The following is a 22,904-nucleotide window of genomic DNA, read 5'->3' on the forward strand; positions in this document are numbered from 1 at the left end:
ATGGAAAATGCTACTTTAATACGGTTAACCATCAAGATAAGTTTGATTCTCCTGGACCAACAATCCATGATGGTTTAATGGGATTATTTGTTGATTCTCAGGAATATACCATCAAAACAATTTGATATTTTAATTCGGACCATTATAAATCAGTCCGAATTCCTACATTAGGATGATGGTTGTTCATGATGGCTCAAACATTGGATTTCTAAGATGGAAATTCGTGATGGCTCATAATGGTACAGCAATGCATTTCCATGATGGTTGAATAATAATTCTTGATGGTTCAGCAGGAATATACAATCATTTTTTTATGATGACTCATCATAAATCAGCCTGAATTCCTACACCGAGGTGATGGTGGTTCATGATCGTTCCAAATTTTGATTTCTAAGAAATTAGGATGGAAACTTCTTATGGTTCAACATGAACAAACCATCAAAATAAACTGCTATTCTTATATGTTGGACCATCAATCAGAATTCCTACTTTGATGGTTACTTATCATCAAAATGATAATGGTTCATGATGAAATTATTGATGGCTACCGTCAAAAAAAAAAAAATGGACTTGATTTAGTATCTACTTACTGGACTAGGATTGCGACTTGAAGAAGAACTGAAACCAGAACTACTAGATGATGTTGATTTTGAGCAAATAGACATTCCAGCTGCTCCCCTAGAGTGTAAATACTTCCAGTTCATGGGCGTCACAACTTTGAGAGTGATGGTGTTGCCAGCATTCCTTATCAATTCTGCCATTTCTTCATGCGTCGTCCATTTCGTGTCCTCATCATTCACTGCTGTGATATAATCTCCTTCTTTCAGTCCACAACCCTATTTTAAAGGAAATTTAAAAAAAATGTTACAAAGAACATTTTTGAAAAAAGAAAAGACATTTCTCGGAAAAGAGACGCCAGCTCAACTGCACAATATTCATTTATTTCACCAAGTTTTTTGAAATTCGCAAATTTTAATGATAGAAAGTAAGTGTTAAGAGGGCGCTATTTGGCTATTACCTCGGGTGGAAATTTTCATGACAAATTCTGTTTAACCTCCATTGTTAGTTTAGAGAAAAGTGAGTTCATATAAACTTAGAGTAAACCACGAAGAAGCGTTGCGGGGAAGAAAGAGAATTCTCGAGAAGAGCAAGGCCCACCCGGGCTGTCACGCAAAAGATGATGCAACCACGAAGTTTTAAATGTTGAAAAAAGGTTTTCAAAATATCAAAATGATAACAATTTATTGCATAATTATTTCCCTACAGCGCAATCTTACCATAATTTGTTTTCAGTTTGATATTTTGAATTTTTTTCTACATTTGAAATTTAATGACTTACTCAGGATTTAGCTTTTTTCTCAACTGTAAATTTGAAATCATTTATGTAGATGAAAATTCATTTGCCGAGAAGGGTATCTCCCTCGGTATAGCGCTCTCTCTGGTTGCAGAATATACTAGATGAATCTGAGGATGGGATAGCTTGGTTGGTAGGACGCTGGACTAGTGTTCGGGAGAACGAGAGTTTGAATCCCACTGGCCGAAGGTTTCCCGCGTATTAAATGGTGACTGGTTTTTGTTAAATTTGTCGGGGTCACAAAGTCGTTCAAGTTCCCATAACAAATCAATACCTCTGGGAGTACTGAATTGGAGATTGATCATTCTCTGGTTCTGGTCAAAATTGCGAAATGTGTATGAGAATACATTCGCCCTGTAAAACGGGATGTGACGTGTGTGTGGCTGAAGAAGCATTCTTGGCCATACATAGAGCCACTGAAAAACAAGAAACGCACCCTTTGCCTTATAATCGCTTGGATTCCCATTGCAAGCTTGTTGGTATTGGTAAGTGGCATTAGTAACAACAACAACTAGGTGAATCTGCAGCATTGCCTTAAATCCACATTTAGCAACTTCAACACAATCAGAAAGAGGTTATTGTTACAAAAATTCAGCTTAAACGAACATATGTATAGCAAAATTTACGTGCATAAGGTCCTTATCAAAACTTTTAAATTTAAGTTTAATTTTATGAATGAGTGAAATGGAATAAAATTGTAAGCCCCTATCTATTCTAAAAGATTGACTAAGTAATCGGCCTATTCAAAAGATCGGGGACAGAACGCTCGTCTTCCAATCAATGGCCCTTCGTTCGAATCCCGACGATAACTATAGTCTCGTATATTGCTCTCGATTAGCACAGATAACGATGCTATGGAAAAATATCCCAGTGGGTTATTCCAATCCCATCATGGATTAAAGTTTCCTTGATGTCGGATTAACTATCAAGGTTTACGTTTTTTGAGGTTTTCCTCTCCACGTAACGGAACTGGGGATCATTTTCACCCAAAAATCATAAAACTTGACCTGGTAGTGCTCTTATCTTCTGGATTTGGTTTGATACTACAAGGGTCGAACATTGGTAGAGTCGCATATCTAAGGATCGCCTGTTTAACGCTGGTTATAAAACAAAATAACAAATAGCTTTATGGTCTGTCTAATTCATACCATTAGGCTAATTTCTAGTTCTAAGTTTCGAAATGAGACAAAAAATAAATAAAACAAAGCTACCACATAATTCCACTTTCATTTACAAGTGTTTTTTCTGTATGTTTATTTCACGCAAAGTAATTATTTTAAAAATTACTTTTCAAAATTTAAAAAAAAAATTTTTTTGATATAGGATTCGCGATTCGAATTGAAATTAATTAAGGAAATCTGAAATCCCCCCCCCCAATAAGATTTGTAACTTAATTTATTTGAATTATTAAAATTATGTTTTGAGCACTCTTGATTTGGAATATTCTTGTAGGCAAGCATAACCATCAGAAATTTAGCATTATGTATATTTTTAACCCTTTATAATAAGTCATCTATTTCACAGCTACAGTTTTAACAGCTACAGTTTTAACAGCTATAGTTTTATACTATAGCTGTTTATAAAATATTAATATTACGATATTATTTATTAAATATTAATATTATGGTTAGAACTAATAAAATACGAAAGACAATTACAAAAGATGTATAAAATGTACAAAGTAAAAATAACTTTTAGAAACGTAAATTTGAAATAATAATGTACCTCTGCAATGCCACCAATTTCAACTCTTGTCACAACAACTGGTGAGTTATCCTTAACACTGAACCCAAATGTTGAATCATCACTTGATTTTTTAAGTTCCACTATTCGTGCGGCAGTCCAATGTCTCTTGGCAGAGAAAAACTTTAAAGGTCCCTATGAAACAATAATAGCATATTTCAAGTACAACTAAAGTATAATAAAAACGAATTCAAGTGTGATAACAAAACAATTCAAGTATAACAAAATAGAATATGCAAGGTTGCCACAGAAAAAAAATGAAGAAAATAGTTGCTTTTAGTAGCCTAATGCATGAACGTTAGTATTCTGGCCCTAAATTTTTATGTAATTAGTATATTTGCAGAAAATTAAATACTTTTAATGACTAGAATTCATTCAAAAAAATACTTTTTCTAAAAAATTTAACCTTTTATCAATAATTGATTTAGCATAAAATCATGCAGAATTAGCATAAAATCATGCGGAATTTTGTAGCAAAAACTGTTGAAAAGGTAATCGAGAAACAAAGTAAACTTACATGGGAATCAGTGCAAATTGAGAGCATTAAAAATGAATGTTTCAAATTTGCAATTCAAAATTTTCATTCAAAATTTTTATTTTTTCAAGAAATAAAATTGTGGAAAAAAATCATCGTGTTCAGAAGCTTCTGCGGGCCGCAGGTTGTCAACCCAATTTAAGCTAAAAACGTCGTTAGGAGTTAAGAAAAGTCTCCCAATAGTCTCGTTTTCATGAAAAAAGTTGTTTTTTTAGCCTTTTCAGGCAAACAAGAAGTTGCGATAGTGGCCTCAGGTTGAAAATAGTTGCAAATAGTCGCATTTTAGTCACTTGTGGCTACCCTGAATATGTTTATCTGCCACGTATCTCTGATATTTATTTTTTATTTCCTATGAGCTGCACAATCAGTCTTCCCGTTGAGCAGATCTAGTGCGTTCTCCAGAAGTGGTATCCACTCTTTCAGGACCACCACAACGGGTGAGATACCGTTGGCCATGTTAATTTGGACGTCTGGTTTCAGCCACATCTCTGACATACAATAAATAAAATAAATACGTAAAAGTGACACATTGAATCTTTTGATCAAATGATAGCATTTTCATTTATAAAAATGATATATGAATGAATGATTTTAAGTACGCTTATTAATTAGTAATGTCATGAATTAAGTTTTGCTAAAACACTCAAAAGTATTTCTTTCCTGAAATATCCTTTCTTTTCGAATATTGTATAATTTAAAATCTCAAAATGGAAAGAGGTCGAAAATTTGGTTCTTTTAATATTATTTAATCTTTTAAGTTTTTGTTATATTTCTAGAGAAATATTAGGATGTAAAAATTTTTATATTATAATATAAATTTTTTTTCGTTAATTATTAAATTAAATAAACAAAAAATCATACATTAAATAATCGAGAGCAGAAAATTTAATTTTAAAAGAAAAATATGTATCGATATTATTGATAATAGTTATTGAAAACATCTACTAGTATGAACAATACTTACCAGTGCTTTAAATAAGTCGACTGCTTTGTGTTGATTAAAGTCAGGATCCGTCAACTTCAGTTGAAATTTTGTCGAAGCTGAAAAAAATATAATGTTTATGATTTTTACAGTGTAAAAAGTTTTGCTCAGTACGTGCAGTAAAAATATTTTCTTTCATAATTACCTCTTATTGCTGGTGGTTCAAAGACATCTTGGAACTGGTCAACATCGTCAATAAGTTTTGAGAGAAGTGTGAGGGATTTCTCGTTAGTTTTCTGTAGAAGATCATAAAGACTGTCAATTAATTGCAGCTGTCGGCACATTCTGTACGTCCTCAGGGCTTCTTCGTGCGTTGTAATGCTATGGTGTAAATGTGCACGACCTGAACAGTAAAAAATAATATATATAATTAAATTGCAAGAGAAGGCATCTTAAACCATCATCTAATATTCGTCCAAAGTTTTATAAATCATTTTACAAATCAATCTTGATAAATTCAAAAAGCTAACTCAACACGTTAAATTATGCAAATAAGTTAATAAGAAAATAAAATTGTGGCATTTAAGCATTAAAAAATTACTAAGCATCTGTTAAGCTGGAACACTCACGTAAAACACAACTGCAAAATTTCAGAAAAAAATAATCTTTTTTTCCCCCACCCAATTTCACATCATAAGCTCAGTTGACAAGATCGTCACAAAAGTATATGTTGCAACAACAAAAAAATTGATGACATGTATTATTAAATCGTGTATCATTAAAACATTATTTTCTGAAATAACATCACATAAATATATTTCAAAGCATATAGAAATTGTTACATCTTACATTAAAAAAATACTTCATGTAATATCAGAACGTTATATTATCTTCAATATAACATCACACAAAAACTTATTGTGTCAAAAGTTTATGTATCCAAAATAATATCACGGAATCAAAATTCAGAGTTATTTGAAATTGTTACAACTTTTCATAAGATCAAAAAAGCCTCTCAAAATTAAAAAAAAATTTAAAAAAAAAAAAATAAATAAAAAAAAAAAGAAGAAATCATTCCAAAAAATTTCCGTGTGCAACTTAAATGTTAAATTTCCGAACATAAAGTCATTTTTGTAAAATTAAAATTACTTCCAAAACCTTAAAAAGATATCATTTTTCAAGATATCAACTTCACTGAAGTATTTAAAAGAACACACCCCGAAAACTTTCGTGATAACATATTTAAATTACGATTGCTCATTTATTTATTATTTTTTTATTTATTTTGTTACACTTCAAAGTGCTTACCTAATCGAAGCCTTTCATTGGCATTACGGGGAGTACGTATGGCATCTTTACGATCATTAGATTTAATTTCAATATGAAGATGTTCAAGCTTTTCTTGCGCATTTGTATTGAAATCCTCTAAAAAAAAACCACACAATACTTTATCAGTAACAACGAATGACATTGTCAATTAATTGAAACTAATGCAATTAAATAATCTTACCACCATATGAAATGAGAGCAAGGGCAACATAATAATGAGATTGAGATGAATAATGTTCTGTTTTCACATGCATCAGGCCGCCCCAAGAATTAGGTACACAGTCTTTAATGGCAGTAGAACTTAGAAGCGTATATAACTGTCTGTATACTTCAGAAACCTAAATGTTTTTACAAAAATAAAAATTATAATTCTATTGAACAGAACAAAATAAAACACGTGTTGTGCAAACATGCTCAGAAGTTATGCATTGCATAATGCTTACTATATATGCATTAGGCATGCATTGTGTTATTTATATATATATATATATATATATACATATATAATACAAAAATTATAAATACTTTTGTATTAATGAAAACATTAAAACTCTTTTCATAAAATGTCTTTGGTAAAGAATAGGTGTAGAGATACTCTATTTTGGAACTTCAAGGTTGAAAACATACCAATGAATAATAATTAGATTCATATTTCAAAGGAGTTATTTTTAGAATCTTTCCCTCTTTCATTTCCATATTAGGAAGCATTACATGATTTTCCTTAATGCGTAGGATTTCAAGGTATGCGACGATTGAGACTTTTCACCTCATTTTCTGTCAGTATTTAAAGCAGGAGCGATTGTTTTTGTGTGACTCTTGCTTATGATGTGTTCCATGTAAGATCTGCTGGAGCCATCCGGAGTTTTGTCTACCCCCTCCCTTGTGGAGAGTAAATGTGAAATGTTATAGCCACCAGCCTACCCGTAAATAAAACTAATGAAGGAATAATTGGTGCACGATTGAATTATTTGAGCTAAGCATTACCAATGATAACAGGGATGCAGCCCTGCTATTACAAGCCTAGCAGGATTTGCTTTGCGGAGGAAACCTTTTGAAGAAAACCAGTGTTAGTACATTTGAATCTTAGGCCTATCGTCTGGCTGGCTGGCTGCTGCGTTGAAGTTTCCCTATCCCCATCGCACACGCCGGGAGAAAAAAATCGCTTAATCGGTGCTGAAGGAGGAAATCACACCCCGTCTTTTCCACTACCTTCGTCGCTACTGGAATGCCGATGTAGAAGGGAGCTTGATATCCCGGAAACCATTTGATGTGTGTCCCATCCATAGAGTTGACCGATGACCCTACAGAGTTCTTAGTGCTTAGAGGAATTTGGTGCATGCAAGTTGGAAGAGATTTCACTTTTGTTCAAATATGAATTAGTTTCTTACAAGAGTTGTTCGTGAAAAAAAAAGTGAAAACAACTATTTTGTGCACGAGTATAAATCATGAAGGTTGAAGAAAAGTGTTGGCAAAGTAAAGGAAGAGTACACTGTAGATATATTTTTTTTCTCATATTTTTCTTTCTCAATCTTATGATTACATATTTTATTGACATTAGATATGAGTAGTGATCTGAGATTTTCATTATGAGATTTAATCAATAGAATATTATTAATGGTTGAATTGCATTTCGCATGTTTACCTTGCTTTTTTTTAAAAAATTATAATATAATATTGTTACTTATAGTGCATTTAAAATGTTTTTGAAAGAAAGAAATGTGGTTCAAACGTCCATTAAACTAGTGACGGCAAATGATATTAAGTCATTATTCAAACTTTTATTTCCAAATGATTTTTCACGGTTAAATCGTAATAAAAGACTAAATTTTTCAGAATTTTCTTTTGAACCTAACAATCAAGAATTTTCAAACGAACTTAAAGAAATTTGTAACACTTTTAATTTTTCGGAATTAGTCAAAATTACAGACATTCTAAAAGATTTCTAGTGAGGAAAATTAAAAAGAAATTGCAAAACATATTTGAACTAGTTTATGAGATTTTAATTATTTAAAAAATTCTATAGTAATTGAAAATCCCTCTGAAGATGAGGATGAAATTAGTCAGTTTGAATGTAAACAAACTCAAACTGATTTTGAACCACATTTACCAAAACTTGTGTAAATCAATTTACGCAAGTTAATTTAAGTTCTGCCTGTACTAAAGGTTGTATTAATAAAGATATGGTATCCTATAATCAAAGTTCTAATAATGATGTAAATAACAGAGAACCATAAACAAAATTAATAGTTAATTTTTCTGACATTGAAGCAGTTACTCCTATGTTTAAAGGAGATACACATGAGAATATTAATTCTTGGTTTGAAAATTTTGAAACTCATGCTAATTTATTTTCACTTTCGGATATGCAAAAATTTTTATTTGCAAAAAGTTGTTTAAAGGGTAATGCATCAACATTAATTAGAAGTGAAATTTGTTTAAATTCACATGAAAAATTAAAAAATTCTTCTGCTTGAAGAATTTGGACTTAATTGCAATAGTGCAGAAATACATGCGATGTTGCAAAAAAGAGAGCAAAGGTAAAATGAAACTCTTCAAGAGTATTTCCTTAAAATGAAAGAAGTTGCTACTCAAAGTGAAATTGATGACTTAGCTCTAATCACTTATATAATTCAAGGAATACCAGACCAAACAAATAATAAATCAATTCTTTATGGAACCAATAATCTTTCTGAATTTAAACAAAAACTTAAAATTTATGAAAAAATAAAAAGTGACTTAGACAAAAATAAATTTCAAAATAATGAGGGACCATATATGAAGAAAATAGAAAACCCTAAATATTACATTAAGAGCTTTAAGTGTAATGCACCAGGACATAAAACCCCGGCTTGTCCTAAAAATAAAAATGTAACCCTGAATGTGACAAAACCCAAAATACATCATACAACATAGGAGAACCCAATAAACCAATGTAAATAATGCTCGAAGAAAGGACTTTTGAATCAATTTCACATGGGCTCCTCGTGTGTAAACAACCCTAATAATGTGGTTGAAGGGAACGTCCAAACTATGACAAATAAGCAATAGCAATTAACAATATCCGGATACAAAGTGGAAAATAAATACCTAAATGGATATAAAGCGGAAAATAAATACCTAAATGGATATAAAGTAGAAAATAAATACCAAAAGGGACGTCCAAATCAAAACAAAATAAAAATGAGAATGTAAACAAAGAGATATTATTGAATGTTGATACCGGGTCAACATTGAATATAATACCAAAAGATTTTGTGTCAAGATTAAATATTCCTATTAAAAAATGTGAAGAATTAAATGTTACTCAAACAAAAGGACAATTAACACTTAACAAAATTTGTGAGTTTCCCCTTAAGATAGGCGAAATTGTTAACTCAGCTAAGTATTTTATAATTGATACTGATTTATCATATTATTTATTAGGGTTGCAAACTTGTAAAGATTTTTGTTTGTTTATTGATTGTGTCGGGCCAGTTGTTACTCAATTTGGTAAGAGACTGATCACCTCTGATAATTCTAACAGTGACAACTTATCTTTGCACATTAGACAGCAAAATTCTCAAAATGTTAAGGTTAAAAATGGTGAAAAAATAAAAGTTAAAGATGTTTCAGTAAAAGTAAACATTGAAAAAAATAATGTAAAGGGTAACAAAAATAAAAAAAAAGGAAAAAATAGGAAAAAGAAAGAATGTCCAAAAATCTCAAATGATTCGAAGATAGATCTAAGTAATGGATTCATACATTATCAGGTCAATATCGACGAAAAAATAAAAAATGAGAGCAAAATAGAAAATGTGAACTTAAAAGAAATTTTAAAAAGTTATGATGATATTTTTGTAAAACATAAACATGATGTGGGAGAAATCAGAATGGAACCAAAGAGAGTCAGCTTAACTTCAGATTCACCTATATCTCTAAGGCCTTAGAAAACATCCCCAAAAAAACAACGAGAAATGGATTTACAGATAGAAGAATTGTTAAAAAGTAACATTACAAAAAAAAGTTCATCCCCTTATGCTGCCCCTGTAACTTTAGTCTTTTAAAAAGATGAAAATAAAAAGAGTCGTTTACGTGTTGACTTTACGAAATTAAATCGAATTACAAAAACAGATTTTGAACCTCTACCTTTTATACAGTCTTTAATTGAAAAATTGTCTAATAGTAGTTATTATTCTAAAATAGATTTATCCATGGGATATCGTTATGATCCTATTCATCCTGATGATACTGAGAAATTAGCATTCACTACTCACAATGGTCTATTTGAATACTTAAGATTACCTTTTGGCTGGAAGAATGCACCAAGCATTTTTCAACGTACAATTCGTAGAATTTTAAATAAACATAAAATTGAATTTGCTACAAACTATTTTGTTGATATCATTATATTTTCTAATTCTTATGATGAACATTTAACCCATCTTAAGAGGATTTTTGATATTTGTAAACAAGAAAACTTGAAATTAAAACTTTCAAAATGTTCATTTTTGCAAAAACAAATAGAATTTTTAGGATATGAAATAAGCAATGGGATTATATCACCCGATAACCATAATATTGAGGTAATTAAAAAATTAATACCCCCTAAAAATGTGAAATCATTGCAAAGATTTCTTGCATCAATAAATGTTTACAGTAAATTTATTGATATTTATGCAAACATTCGGTATCCTTTGAATAACTTGTTAAAGAAAGATGTAAAATGCGTGTGGTCAGAAAAATATCAAGAATCTTTTGAAGTTTCAAAAAATGCTATTATTTGTAAACCAATTTTGAAAATTTTTAATCCTAATCATGTATGTCATCTTTTTGTTGATGCATGGTTAGTTGGTATTGGTTCAGTGTTAAAACAGACAGATGAATGTGGTGTATTGCATCCTGTAGCTTTTCATTCTCATTCCTTAAGGGACTATGAAAAAAACTATGAAATTACAGAACTTTAATGTCTTGTTATAGTAGATTCTTTAAATAAATTCCATCATTACCTGTTTGGCCAAAAATTCATCATACATACTGATCATGCTGCTTTAGTTTGGCTAAAGAATGTTAAAAATTTAAAAAGTAGATTATTTAGATGGTCATTATTGTTAAGTATGTATGAATATGATATTAAATACACAAAAGGTTCTACTAATTTTGAAGCTGATTGGCTTTCGAGAGATGCAACACATTCACTTTTAAAAAATGATAGTAAAAATAATAATGTTCATGTTTCACATTTGTTAAAATTGAGTGAAATAAGCGAAGCTCAAAGGAAAGATAACTTACAAGGTAATTTTGCTGATGTCAATAATGTTTTATGTGTACGTAAGAAAAATTTTACTAAAATAGTTGTTCCATTTTCGTTGAGATTATAACTTCTGCAAATTGCTCATGATAAATTTAACCATCCAGGAATACAGATTTTCATCAAGTAAATAACCCCTTTGACCGCACAGAATCTTAAATTCTGATCAAATGACACTTGTTGTCCAGTTCGTTCGCATAAAAAGTGTATATTTTTAACCACACAGAATCTTACATTCTGATTAAATGACACTTGTTTGCCAGTTCGTTCGCATAAAAAGTGTATATTTTTAACCACACAGAATCTTACATTCTGATTAAATGACACTTGTTTGCCAGTTCGTTCGCATAAAAAGTGTATATTTTTAACCACACAGAATCTTACATTCTGATTAAATGACACTTGTTTGCCAGTTCGTTCGCATAAAAAGTGTATATTTTTAACCACACAGAATCTTACATTCTGATTAAATGACACTTGTTTGCCAGTTCGTTCGCATAAAAAGTGTATATTTTTAACCACACAGAATCTTACATTCTGATTAAATGACACTTGTTTGCCAGTTCGTTCGCATAAAAAGTGTATATTTTTAACCACACAGAATCTTACATTCTGATTAAATGACACTTGTTTGCCAGTTCGTTCGCATAAAAAGTGTATATTTTTAACCACACAGAATCTTACATTCTGATTAAATGACACTTGTTTGCCAGTTCGTTCGCATAAAAAGTGTATATTTTTAACCACACAGAATCTTACATTCTGATTAAATGACACTTGTTTGCCAGTTCGTTCGCATAAAAAATTTGTATATTTTTGTGTGAAAAAAGTTTTGAAAATTTTAGTAGAATAGTTATATAAATATATTTCATTTTTCTTTCTGTTTAGTTGACTAAACAGATAAATTGCATTATCATGTTTTAATTTTTGTCATTGTAAATAATTGTTTTTTTTTTACACATAATTGAAAAAATGTTATTTGTGGTAGGGAAAAGGAACAGTCGTACCAAAATTTCAAAAATTTAAAGTGTTCTAAATATTATATATATATATATATATATATATATATATATATATATATATATATATATATATATATATATATATATATATATATATATATATATATATATATATATATATATATATATATATATTTATATATATATATGAAAAAAAGAAGAAAATTAATAAGTTTTATTTACTGCGCGTAAGCTTCAAGTGTATAAAATGTAGTTAAAAATGTAGAGAAGAGATGGAAAATAATAAAGTGTTTTAAAAAAAATATTAAAAAGTCGGAAAACAAAATAATGAAAAGATATATTCTCTTCATCAGCTCGCACGATTATATCCGCAAAATTCAGCTTTTAATTTTTTTAAAAAAGTATTTAATTTTTTTCTCTTTTTATTAATTTTTATTATTTTTCATCTCTTCTCTACATTTTTAGCTACATTTTATTATTATTAATTTCGTCAGCATATGTCTTTCCGTTTTGTGCTTGATTTCGTAAACGATTTATTGCTAATTTACTTTCTTTCAACACGCACGAAGATCTTGTATTCAGCTAGTACTAAATAAAGAACATTTGAAAAGCATTAATTACTTATTCGGAATTTCCACAATTTTGACGTGGTGAAACGCTCTAGGGAAGAAAATAAACTTAAATTTTAAAAAATATCTTTTTTCTTCTTCATAGTCATTGCTTTATTGTCTTTATCTATTTTGATATATTTATAAGTATATGAAAAATAAAGATATTTTGTAATATCTGCTTATTATTATTTATTTATTTATTTTTTAAAAAGTCCTTTCGCTACACTGATGAAACTTTCAAACATCCAATGCACTCGTCTTTACTATGTAAAAAGGCGTCAAATCGATGATGTTCTACAACTTAATAATTCTCTTCTTCCTCATACCTCAAAGACCTAAAGCACTCACTTTTTCTCCAGAAGATATAAAACTTTCAATCGAGTGGAGCTGTAATGCGTAGCCACTCTACTTCACCTAGACATTACCTTAATAACTACAGTTGCAGTTCGAAAGCAATTCATATATCTTTACACTTAGTATATTCTAAAGATGATTTTTCCAAATGATCTAAAATGTCCAAGCTCTTCAATTATAAAGAAGAAGAAAAATTATGATTACCTGAGCCGCTTCTTGAGCAATATCGAGGCACTGTGAAAAATTACGTTTTTCAGTGTCCGAAACAAGTTTCTCAAATAAACACTCTCTTGCTTGAGCCTGAAAAAAAAAGAAAAGAAATCAAACCATCATAAGAAAAAAGTTTCAAAAACTAAGAAGAAAAATAAGAAAGAAAAATTACTGGAATATCATAATAAAGGCAATAAATTTTGACATTAGATATTAACTGGAAAATAATAAAATTTGAAAAATAACTGTAAATTTCTACAGAAAATATATATTTAAGATAAATACAGATTTTTTTCTGTTCTTAATCGTAATACGCGAGCAGCAAAAAATTACCGTTTTTTTTCCGAACTTAAACTGCGTATTTGATGATTGTTTTTCAAAAAGCAGTTATTTCCCTTAATCATAAACGGATTAGAACTGTCAATTCAAATATTAGTTTGCCATGCTGTTTTGCTTACCGTAAGATAACTATTATCAAATTATTTTACTATTATTTTCTATACTTGCTCTTACTTCTCAGAAACTATTTTATGGTTTTGAACATCAGATAAATACAATTGCGATTCGACTTCCTCGTTAAATTAATACTACTTTATTATTTATCCACCTTAGATATAATTTTTCGGTCATTTAAATTGACAGACATAATTGCAATAATTAGGTGGGCCACTGTAGTTTTAAATATTTTTACACTCTGAATATGATTTCAATAAGTAAGACTTTTAAGATGAAGACAGTTTAAAATTTTTCTTCATAAGCAAAAATTTTTTTTTTGTTACTGACAGTCTAGTCAGTTTTTTTTGTTACTGACTAAGACAATCCAGCTTCACGAAGGCCGATGATTCTCCCTCTTTCAAACTCCGCAAGTTGTTGAAATTCCGCTCTCCTTCGTCGAAGAGGCATAAGTAACGTCTGAGCTAACGTTTACCACTAGCAGATAACCACCGATAACCATAAACGCCTCGCTACAGCCGTCTATTTATTCGAATCCATCCGCCGTTCAGAGGGTGCTGCTCAGCATACGCATGCGCTACGGATCTGAAATTCTAATCATTTGCATATTATGCTCTACTTTGCATTTCCTGAAAATTTCAGCTCACTCGCGTAAGTCCTTCATGGTGTTGCAATTTTCATAAACATGAGTTTAGTTAAAAAAATAATCGAAATTTTGTAAAACTTTGTTTTTCCTGTCTCAAGAAGGAAAACAATATTCTAAGAGGAAAACAATTATCTAATTTTTATTTACTCTTCACTTATTGAAGAGCTCAGTTTATCAATGCTCTGCATACGTAACTTTCGATTTACTTCGAGTAATCTAATTTAATCTTTATGAACATTTATGATTTAATTTATGGATGCAAATCACTAATGATTTCATTGACACAGATGATATAATCATTGAAAACAAAAGGATCATTGATTAATACTTACAAGCATCAGGTGAGTCAGCATATCTAACACTTCCGGAGACAGATCAGTACTGGGTGGATTGCTAAAATTCTGTTTCAAGAAGTGGAAGATTCCAGCTCCTCTCAAAAAACTATCAACAGCAGCGTCCATGCCTTCATTCTTTGTTCGATCCTGAAGTTAGGAAACAAATTAATTTTAAAAAAACTTTATTAAATATTTGTTACTCATTTTTCATACGCGCTACATGTTTGCAATATAAGTTTGCATAATAAGTTTCAATGTTTGCAATATAAGTTAATTATCTATAACAGTGTTCCAGCTTCTTTCTCGATTTTGTCAAATGAAGAGGGACTGGGCCACCAGGAAACAAGAGAATTCTTATACTTGAACCGTCAGCTATTATTCTAAAAATATTTATGCATACGCTATGGTCAAAGAATATATGGGCTGTGAAAGCATAGGTAAAAAAGTGTCATCAACAGGACATGATTCGATATTCCTACGAAGGTCATTTTCTAAAATGTTCCTCTTAGAGATCTTTCTGTTGTAATTAAAGATAAGTACCCCCAGGGGAGTTAAATATTTGTTGATATCAGCATAAATGGTAAGAACATAGAGTGGTGGCAAACGAAGACAATCAAAAAATGCTTCAAAAGTGCGTAAGAAGTCGAGTTCGAGTCTAAGTAATACAATTATGAATGTGTCAGGTCACTTTCTGTTATGCAATGAGAACAGGTTTGCTTAAAGTAACAATAGAACAAGTCAGTGCTGTCATTCAAAATAGGTAAAAGTCTGAAGGAAATTAAAATCAAGGCAAATGTTCAAAGCAATGAATATATACATAAAATGGCTAGACTAAGTAATGATGAACCATTACATTCACTAAAAGTCAATGTAAGCTAAAAGTTAAACAGCTAAAAATTAAGATAATGAAAAGCATGATTTAAAATCGATGGATGCCAAAAGCGCCGGTGCAAATGGCAAGAATTAAAATGATGATAATACTTAGAATATTAGAGATGAAAACTTGAAACAGGTACAACTAGCTAGACCGATACATACGAGAAGGAAAATCGAACCGATTTTTCAGAGTAGGTAACTGATATAAAACTATTGATAACAGTTTTGGTAAATTAGATTAAAAAGAAAACTTGAAAGACTTAACAAATATTTTTTCTTGGACGTTTGTATTTGCAAAATACCAGTAGGTATGACAAGACAAACATATTTTGAAAAACCAATTGTGTCTCAAAATGACAGAAATTTTTTTAAAAAAAACAATAAGAAAAAGAGAGAAATGTATGGTTAGCTGCATTCTGTTTGAAATAGAACTCTTCCTCGTCAACAGCAAATGGTGCTGCTGACTGGGAACTGTAGAACATTATTTTCTGCATATTGTCAGAGTCTAATTTTTCATGCTCCTGACTTCACTTGTATTTGCTTAAAATGATGATTATTTTGAAAACGCTGTTTTATAGATTTTTCTGCAGTGCCATCTACGTGCGAACTTTGTAACTAATTTTTAAAATTCGAGAGGAAGAAAATTAACTGGTTTCTTAAGCGGAAAATCGCGAACTGTGCTTTTCTAACGCAGTATATTTATAGGACATGAACCATCAGTATAAGTATCAGAGTAAAGTATATAACATGGCGAACATACAGTTCATACAGTTTTGAGTTGGAACAAACTCTACAAAAAACAAGTCCTAAGAAAGTGTCTTAAAAGCAGTGATTAAAAGTAACAAGATATTATTCGAAAACAGAAAGCATATTTGTAAGCAAGAGTTCAACCTGCATACATTGGACTCACCTGTTTGGCACCGATTTGCGTGTATAACGCTGCGATGTTGAATAAAATACTAGCTTTCTCAAAAGCGATGCTCTTTTGCATACTTGGTAAACCAGTTAAACTATCAAACCTAAAAGAGAACAAAAGCTTCTTAAAATTTGGAAATAAGCTACCAATTTGTTATCTTATTCTCATTTACTTATTACAAATTTAAACATTTATCGATTTTCAGTTTTATAACAGAATAAGAAAGAATAAAATACATAGAATACAAATCAATGAGTTTATATTGCTCTTACCACTCAAAATGAAGTCCCAAGTTTCTGTGAGATGCAAAAAATCTTTTATCGATAAAATAGAGGAGATTGTAGTATTGAAACAACATTTTTACTCCAGATGCATCTCTGGAAGGCGTCCTGACAGCCTGAAAATAGAATTGTTTGTTTGAATCATGAGGAAATCTACAATTATTTATATATATAATGGGTGATTAATGAACCGACTTCTATCTCTTTTTTTTTCTATTTTGTTCAACTATCAACACCTGCATACAAAAATATAAATATTTTGAGCTAAATACGTCTAGCAATCAGCCTCAGTCCCTCACTGAGAAATCAATTCGTAATTGCCAAAACGTACCTTAGTTGATAGAAAAAATACTTGTGAAGAACAAAATGAGTTTCTTACAAAACAATATGCATAAATGTGGTTACAGTGCAATGTAATTACTATGAAGATCTGATGACCACCATTGTCATTATCCATGATGGTTAGATCTTTTCTTGATGAATTCTTCAAAATCTCCGTCATTTTGGAATTTAAACCTTGATATTGGTTTAAAAGAATTGACACTAGACTACTGAGAATCTCCACACTGACATGGGCTAATTTAAAAGCGTCCCTATCAAGCGGGGCAAAGTTACTGATAGCTTATTAAATATATTTTGCATCTTAAGTATTCACGATGAGCCTGAGAATGTGCAAAATAATGAAATATCGTATTTTAACCTTAGGCGATGAGCAGCTGAACTTTTAGTGTTCGATTTTGAAACCAGCATACAAGATCCGGAAATTCCGCAGTTAAATTTTCAATTTTTCTTAAGCATTTTTAGGTATGTGATGTGATAAAGTTTACCAGCATTTTAAATATGTAATCATGATTGATAGGTATTTTTAGTATTTAATAATGGTATACTGGTATTTTAAGTATGCAAAATTACTATACCGGGGTTTTAAGTGTGTGATTATGTTATACCGGAAATTGAAATAAGCAACAATAGTATACCGACTTTTAATAAAAAAATAAATTGTTGACAAAAATTTCTTTAAGAAAATGGTCAAAAACGCAAAATATGATCACATTGGCCTAACCGGAAAAATATCACATTGGCTAACCAGTTGCAGACATGAGGGTTAAAAACGATAGAAACAGTTGGAGCAAAGTAATGAAAACTTATGAGATGAGAGCATAACAAATTTCCTGCAAACAATTATGTTCAAGGAATTAAATCTGTCACACAATGGTAACCACTCAACTTACCTGCCTTATCTGATTTAGTTGTTGAATGGCGCTGTCAAATTTACTATCATCTTCACTGTAATGTTCAAGGATGAAATCCTATTTGAAAGACAACATAATTATTGTCATTAACTGATTACAATTGATCCTATTATAAACAAAAATTTCCTTTTGCTAATTTGATTATTCAAACACAAGCAATGTCACAAGAGCCTTTTTTTTTATTCTGAATATATAACAATAAACATAGAGGGAAAACAAAATTCTATAAGTGCTGCTAAAGAAGTAGCCAGTATTTTTTTCTTTCTTTATCTAAAGATTTTTTTTACTAAATCTTATTAATTCCAATTAACACTTGTTTATGATAATTTATTATTTTAATGACAGTTCAGTAAAACTCACACTGAAATTAGTGATGGTACATTTTTAAATTATGCATCATATGTCTATTATTGCAGTAAACTGCTATACCTTTTTAGTTGAATTATTAATACCGTAAACCGGGGCGAGTCTACCCATCCAGGGGCGAGTCTACCCATTTTAGTTTCATTTAATTTTCACTATTTTAAATTGCAAATAAAAAAATTTTTACCGACGGAGGACTTAGTTCAGACTCTAAGGAAGATGGCGCTGTAGTAGTTTGATCCGTTTTTATTTATTTGGTGTCTTTTAACCGACCTGTTCAAACGTCTTTTGAGAGATTTGTATTGAAAATCAGCAAACTTTTAGTTGCTGCTCCGTAAGTATAATATTATTATTACTATTTTCATTTTGGTTAAGTGATAAACTTATCTAAGACTAAGATTACATTAATTTTATATGAAAAAAAACCAAAAAGAATGTAAGTTTTGCTGTTGTAAACAAAAAGCCAGAATTCGCGGGGCGAGTCCACCCATTCGTATTTAGTATTAATAAAGCATAATAATATAATTTAGAACTTTGTTTATATTAAAATTAAGTCATTTTAAATGAATTTGAGTATATTATTTTAATTCTGCATTGATAAATTTATCATTAATAAGAAAATTTATAGGTTAAATATAAATGTAAATATAAAATATGTTTATTTTATCTATTTTTTTCAATTTTTATATTACAAAATTAACTTTTTTTATTTAATGCAAGTTAAATAAATTATTATTTATTATTACAGATGGTTCGAAATTATATTCGCAAAACAAATGGATTTAAATGTTACAAAAAATTGCCACCTGAGATAGAAAAAGCTATCCAAAGGATAAAAGCCAAACAATAACAATATTAATTTTAATTTATTTTTATCAACAATAATCAGAAAAAAATGTTATTTTATAATGTTAATGATTATAAAAACAAAACTGTGATCAAAATGTGATAATTGATCAAATACTCAATTCGTGTTATTTTATGAATAAAAAAAAGGGAATATATAATAAAGTTATGAATTTTACTTCATAAATATCCTATATAGTAACTAAAATAACAATTTAATAGTAAACTTTGATTATTTACAATGTTAACATTCATTTTAGTAGAATGGGTAGACTCGCCCCATACGAGAGATTTGTCAGCAGTTCTATAAAAATCTACAGTAACAGCGTAACTGTTAATATTTTCTAAAATCGATTTCACAGCTTTAAAGAGGGATAAATAGCGATTCCGAAACACCTATTAAAAGCCTTTTTTCTTTAATGTTTACAAAAGTTTGACCACTTGAAAGTTGACAAACTGAAAAAACGGGTAGACTCGCCCCGGTTTAAGGTAGGGTAAAAATTGAATTTAAACAAGTTCAATTGTTTTTTTAAAACCGAATTTTTTTTATTAAAATCATAAAAATAGTTGCATTATTAATGCTAAAAATGTTAATCAAAAAAATGAAAAAATCTAAATTATTCTCGGAAATAAATCGGTTTAATACCGAAAGATATTTTGAAAATATTTTCAAATGTTTAAGAATGAAAAATAGAAATAAGCAAAAGAAGTGAGTGATGATATATTTTCTATCATAAGTTAACAACAATTGTTTATAATTAATTTAACTAAATAACTTTCAAAATAAATTTTTTAAAATCAATTGAACAATAACACAAGCTCTAGAGGTAACAAAATTAATCTACATTAAAAACAATGTCTGACCAGAAAAAAAGATGAAACAAAACAACAAAAAAAAAGTTTCGGTGGGATAAAAGTGGCAACTTCTGCAATAGAAAACTATTTACAGTCGAAGCCCGGTATAACGATCCTCGTATTTTGGGCGCAAATGGATGTTATAATGTGAGATCGTTGTATCGTGAGAGTACAAAAATACCATCAATACTAACTTAATATGACAGTAAATATTAAAATTAAATCATGCATTGTTCGAATACTTTACCTTGAAGGGCTCTTTGAAATCAATTTCTTTCGTTTCTTTTAAACCTAAGGGTACCATTGGCATAGTTGGAATGGAACTAGAGCAAAAAATTTAAAGTGAGATATTTATAAGAAAGTCACCAAAAATAATCGAAATTGTTAAGTATAAAAGCTTAATGAACAAAAGCGAAAAACTGAAGTTTATAATTTAAATATTTTTAAAATTAAATACTGTGTACATAAATCGTAATTTACCTATTGTTTTGATAAAGCATCACTGAACTGTTAAGATCAGCAAGTTGTTCTTTGAGAAGTTGGAGACTGGAATTGACAAAACTCAATTCCAAAGCTATCGTTTCTTTCAATTTCTTATTTACTGTTGCTCTGAAAATTAAGGGTTGCAATTGTTTAACACATTTGTTTGGATCACTTCGAAAAACATTTACATACATTCTTAACAAACATTATCACAATACACTTACATTTTATTTTATAACCAGTGTTGAACAGCCGACAAGTTTTTCTGTTAAGCGGTTATTAACGCTCAACTCCTTTAACCTTGTAATTTTGAACCAGAATACAAGGGGGAACTCCTGAATCAAGCACTGGAACAAACTAGCTTTCGTGATTTTTTGTTGATGGAGCGAATCCGTTACATGGCGAGGAAAACCACGAAAACTACCCACGGGTAGCCCGACGACAAGGCTATTTAATTCCATGATCCGTTTACTATTGGGGATATTTTACGCCAGCACTATGGTAGTTGATGACAGTGTCTTAAAATCTTATATTGACAGTTCTAACTTATTGGAAATTCTCTCCTGAATCCGAAAATCTTATTGTTTTTTTCCCCCAACAAATGTTTATTTATTGAGTTATTAAACATTTAAATTGCTCTAAAAAGCCCCCGAAAGTGATACAATCGACAACGATCCCTGATTGACCCCCCATCACAAGTGTTGAATGGAAACACGCATCATGCGTCTGCTAAGGCTATTTCAATGCTCTTTTAGTTTTGCTATCGCTTATATATCGTATGATCGTTACTTATTACTAAGGCCCGGATTTTGATGACATTTGCATTTTTTTGCATTTTTGGACATTTTTTGTCCTTTAGAGCATTTTTTTAGATTTATAGGGCATTTTTTTTTAAATTTTGGGGCGTATTTTGCATTTTAAAGCATTTTTTTAGGTTTTTGTTAATTTTTTCCAATTTTTATTATTTTTTGGGGTATTTTTATTACATGAAATGCAAGATTTGTCTCATAATTTTACATTTCATATTGTAACTCTCAAAGAATGTTTCAAAACATTTGCTCCTAGTCAGCTTTGGCCCCTAAACCAGTAATCACACGATGGGGTACCTGGTTGGATGCATGCGTATACTACAGTGAAAATTTTAAGATAGTGAAATCTATCGTCAGTAGTTTAGATTCAGAAGGTGCTGCATCAATTAAGATAGCGCTAAACGTGTTCGCTTCTGATAAAATCAAAGGAAATTTAGCATTTATCAAGTCTAACTTTGCTATTGTGTCCTCGACAATTACAAGCTTGGAGAAACAAGAACTCGAACTTAGCAATGCAATAAATTATATTGATGTAGTGAGTCGAGTGTTGCAAAAAGCAAGGGGAAAAATAGGACAAAGTATAGCAGCTAAATTGAACAAAGTTTTGGAGAAGAACACTGGCTTCCAAACAATGAAGAAAATCTCTAGGATACTAACAGGTGAAGCAACAACTTTTCAAATTGAATAAGAATTGTCAGTGAGACCGTCTTTTTCAAGTACGCACTATTAACATCAGTAGACATTGAAAGAAGCTTCTCCAGTTATAAATATTTACTTTCAGACAAGAGACGCTCGTTTACATTTCAAAATATCGAAAAACATTTAATAATCCAATGTAATTCTGATATTTAGTAATATTATTGGATGTAAGTTGGTATATTCATTAAAGTTTCTATACAAAATGTAAATGTTTTGATGCCAATATATTTTTCCCTTTTTTTGTTATTTTAGGATATAAAACATATTTTTCAAACTTTAATGAACGTAGAACAAGTATTGCATTGCTTTATAGTTTTTGAAATGACTCATAATTTTAAAGAGTAAAACATTGTTTTAGTTCGATATTTTTACTTTATTTAAGTCATGTCATAAGGCATTTTTAGCGCAATTTTCGCATTTTTAGAGCATTTTTAAGGGCATTTTTTGCACTTTTTCAGGGCATTTTTTAAGGGCATTAGTTGAGATTTTTTAGGTCATCAAATTCCGGGCTCTACTTATTACAAATTTTGTGAATTAAATGAACGCTTTTCAGTGAGAAAAAAACGGAAAAAAAGATTTTTAAACAGACTGTTTATTTATCTCTAAAATTGCCAAAGAAATGATTATGCAGGGAATCAACATTCCTTTTCGACTGAAGTCAGACCTTTCAATGTCCAAAGTAAAGATTATTTTATTCCAATTATTTTCAAGTTAAAATATTTTTCAAATAAAGCTTATTTAAATCAGTAACAGATAGGGTA

At 30.1% G+C, this 22,904-nt stretch overlaps 1 protein-coding gene across 3 annotated transcripts in view; it reads right to left on the reverse strand.

Annotated features, from left to right (window-relative positions):
- Nucleotides 1-22,904, reverse strand: part of LOC107439462 (rhophilin-2) — a 103,486-nt gene that overhangs the window by 2,858 nt on the left and 77,724 nt on the right. For all 3 annotated transcript variants that reach the window (XM_087160015.1, XM_087160017.1, XM_087160016.1), the window contains exons 3-15: nucleotides 20,633-20,761; nucleotides 20,400-20,475; nucleotides 18,068-18,145; nucleotides 16,827-16,951; nucleotides 16,549-16,657; nucleotides 14,760-14,909; nucleotides 13,323-13,418; nucleotides 6,065-6,221; nucleotides 5,863-5,979; nucleotides 4,760-4,957; nucleotides 4,597-4,673; nucleotides 3,080-3,232; nucleotides 591-836 (exon numbers count right to left, since the gene is read on the reverse strand). In XM_087160015.1, coding sequence (XP_087016141.1) covers nucleotides 591-836; nucleotides 3,080-3,232; nucleotides 4,597-4,673; nucleotides 4,760-4,957; nucleotides 5,863-5,979; nucleotides 6,065-6,221; nucleotides 13,323-13,418; nucleotides 14,760-14,909; nucleotides 16,549-16,657; nucleotides 16,827-16,951; nucleotides 18,068-18,145; nucleotides 20,400-20,475; nucleotides 20,633-20,761 — 1,711 coding nt within the window. The remainder of the gene's footprint in view (nucleotides 1-590; nucleotides 837-3,079; nucleotides 3,233-4,596; nucleotides 4,674-4,759; nucleotides 4,958-5,862; nucleotides 5,980-6,064; nucleotides 6,222-13,322; nucleotides 13,419-14,759; nucleotides 14,910-16,548; nucleotides 16,658-16,826; nucleotides 16,952-18,067; nucleotides 18,146-20,399; nucleotides 20,476-20,632; nucleotides 20,762-22,904) is intronic.

Source organism: Parasteatoda tepidariorum, chromosome 3 (assembly GCF_982258835.1).
Source record: "Parasteatoda tepidariorum strain Cologne lab strain chromosome 3, Ptep-v5.0, whole genome shotgun sequence".
Classification (NCBI taxonomy): domain Eukaryota; kingdom Metazoa; phylum Arthropoda; class Arachnida; order Araneae; family Theridiidae; genus Parasteatoda; species Parasteatoda tepidariorum.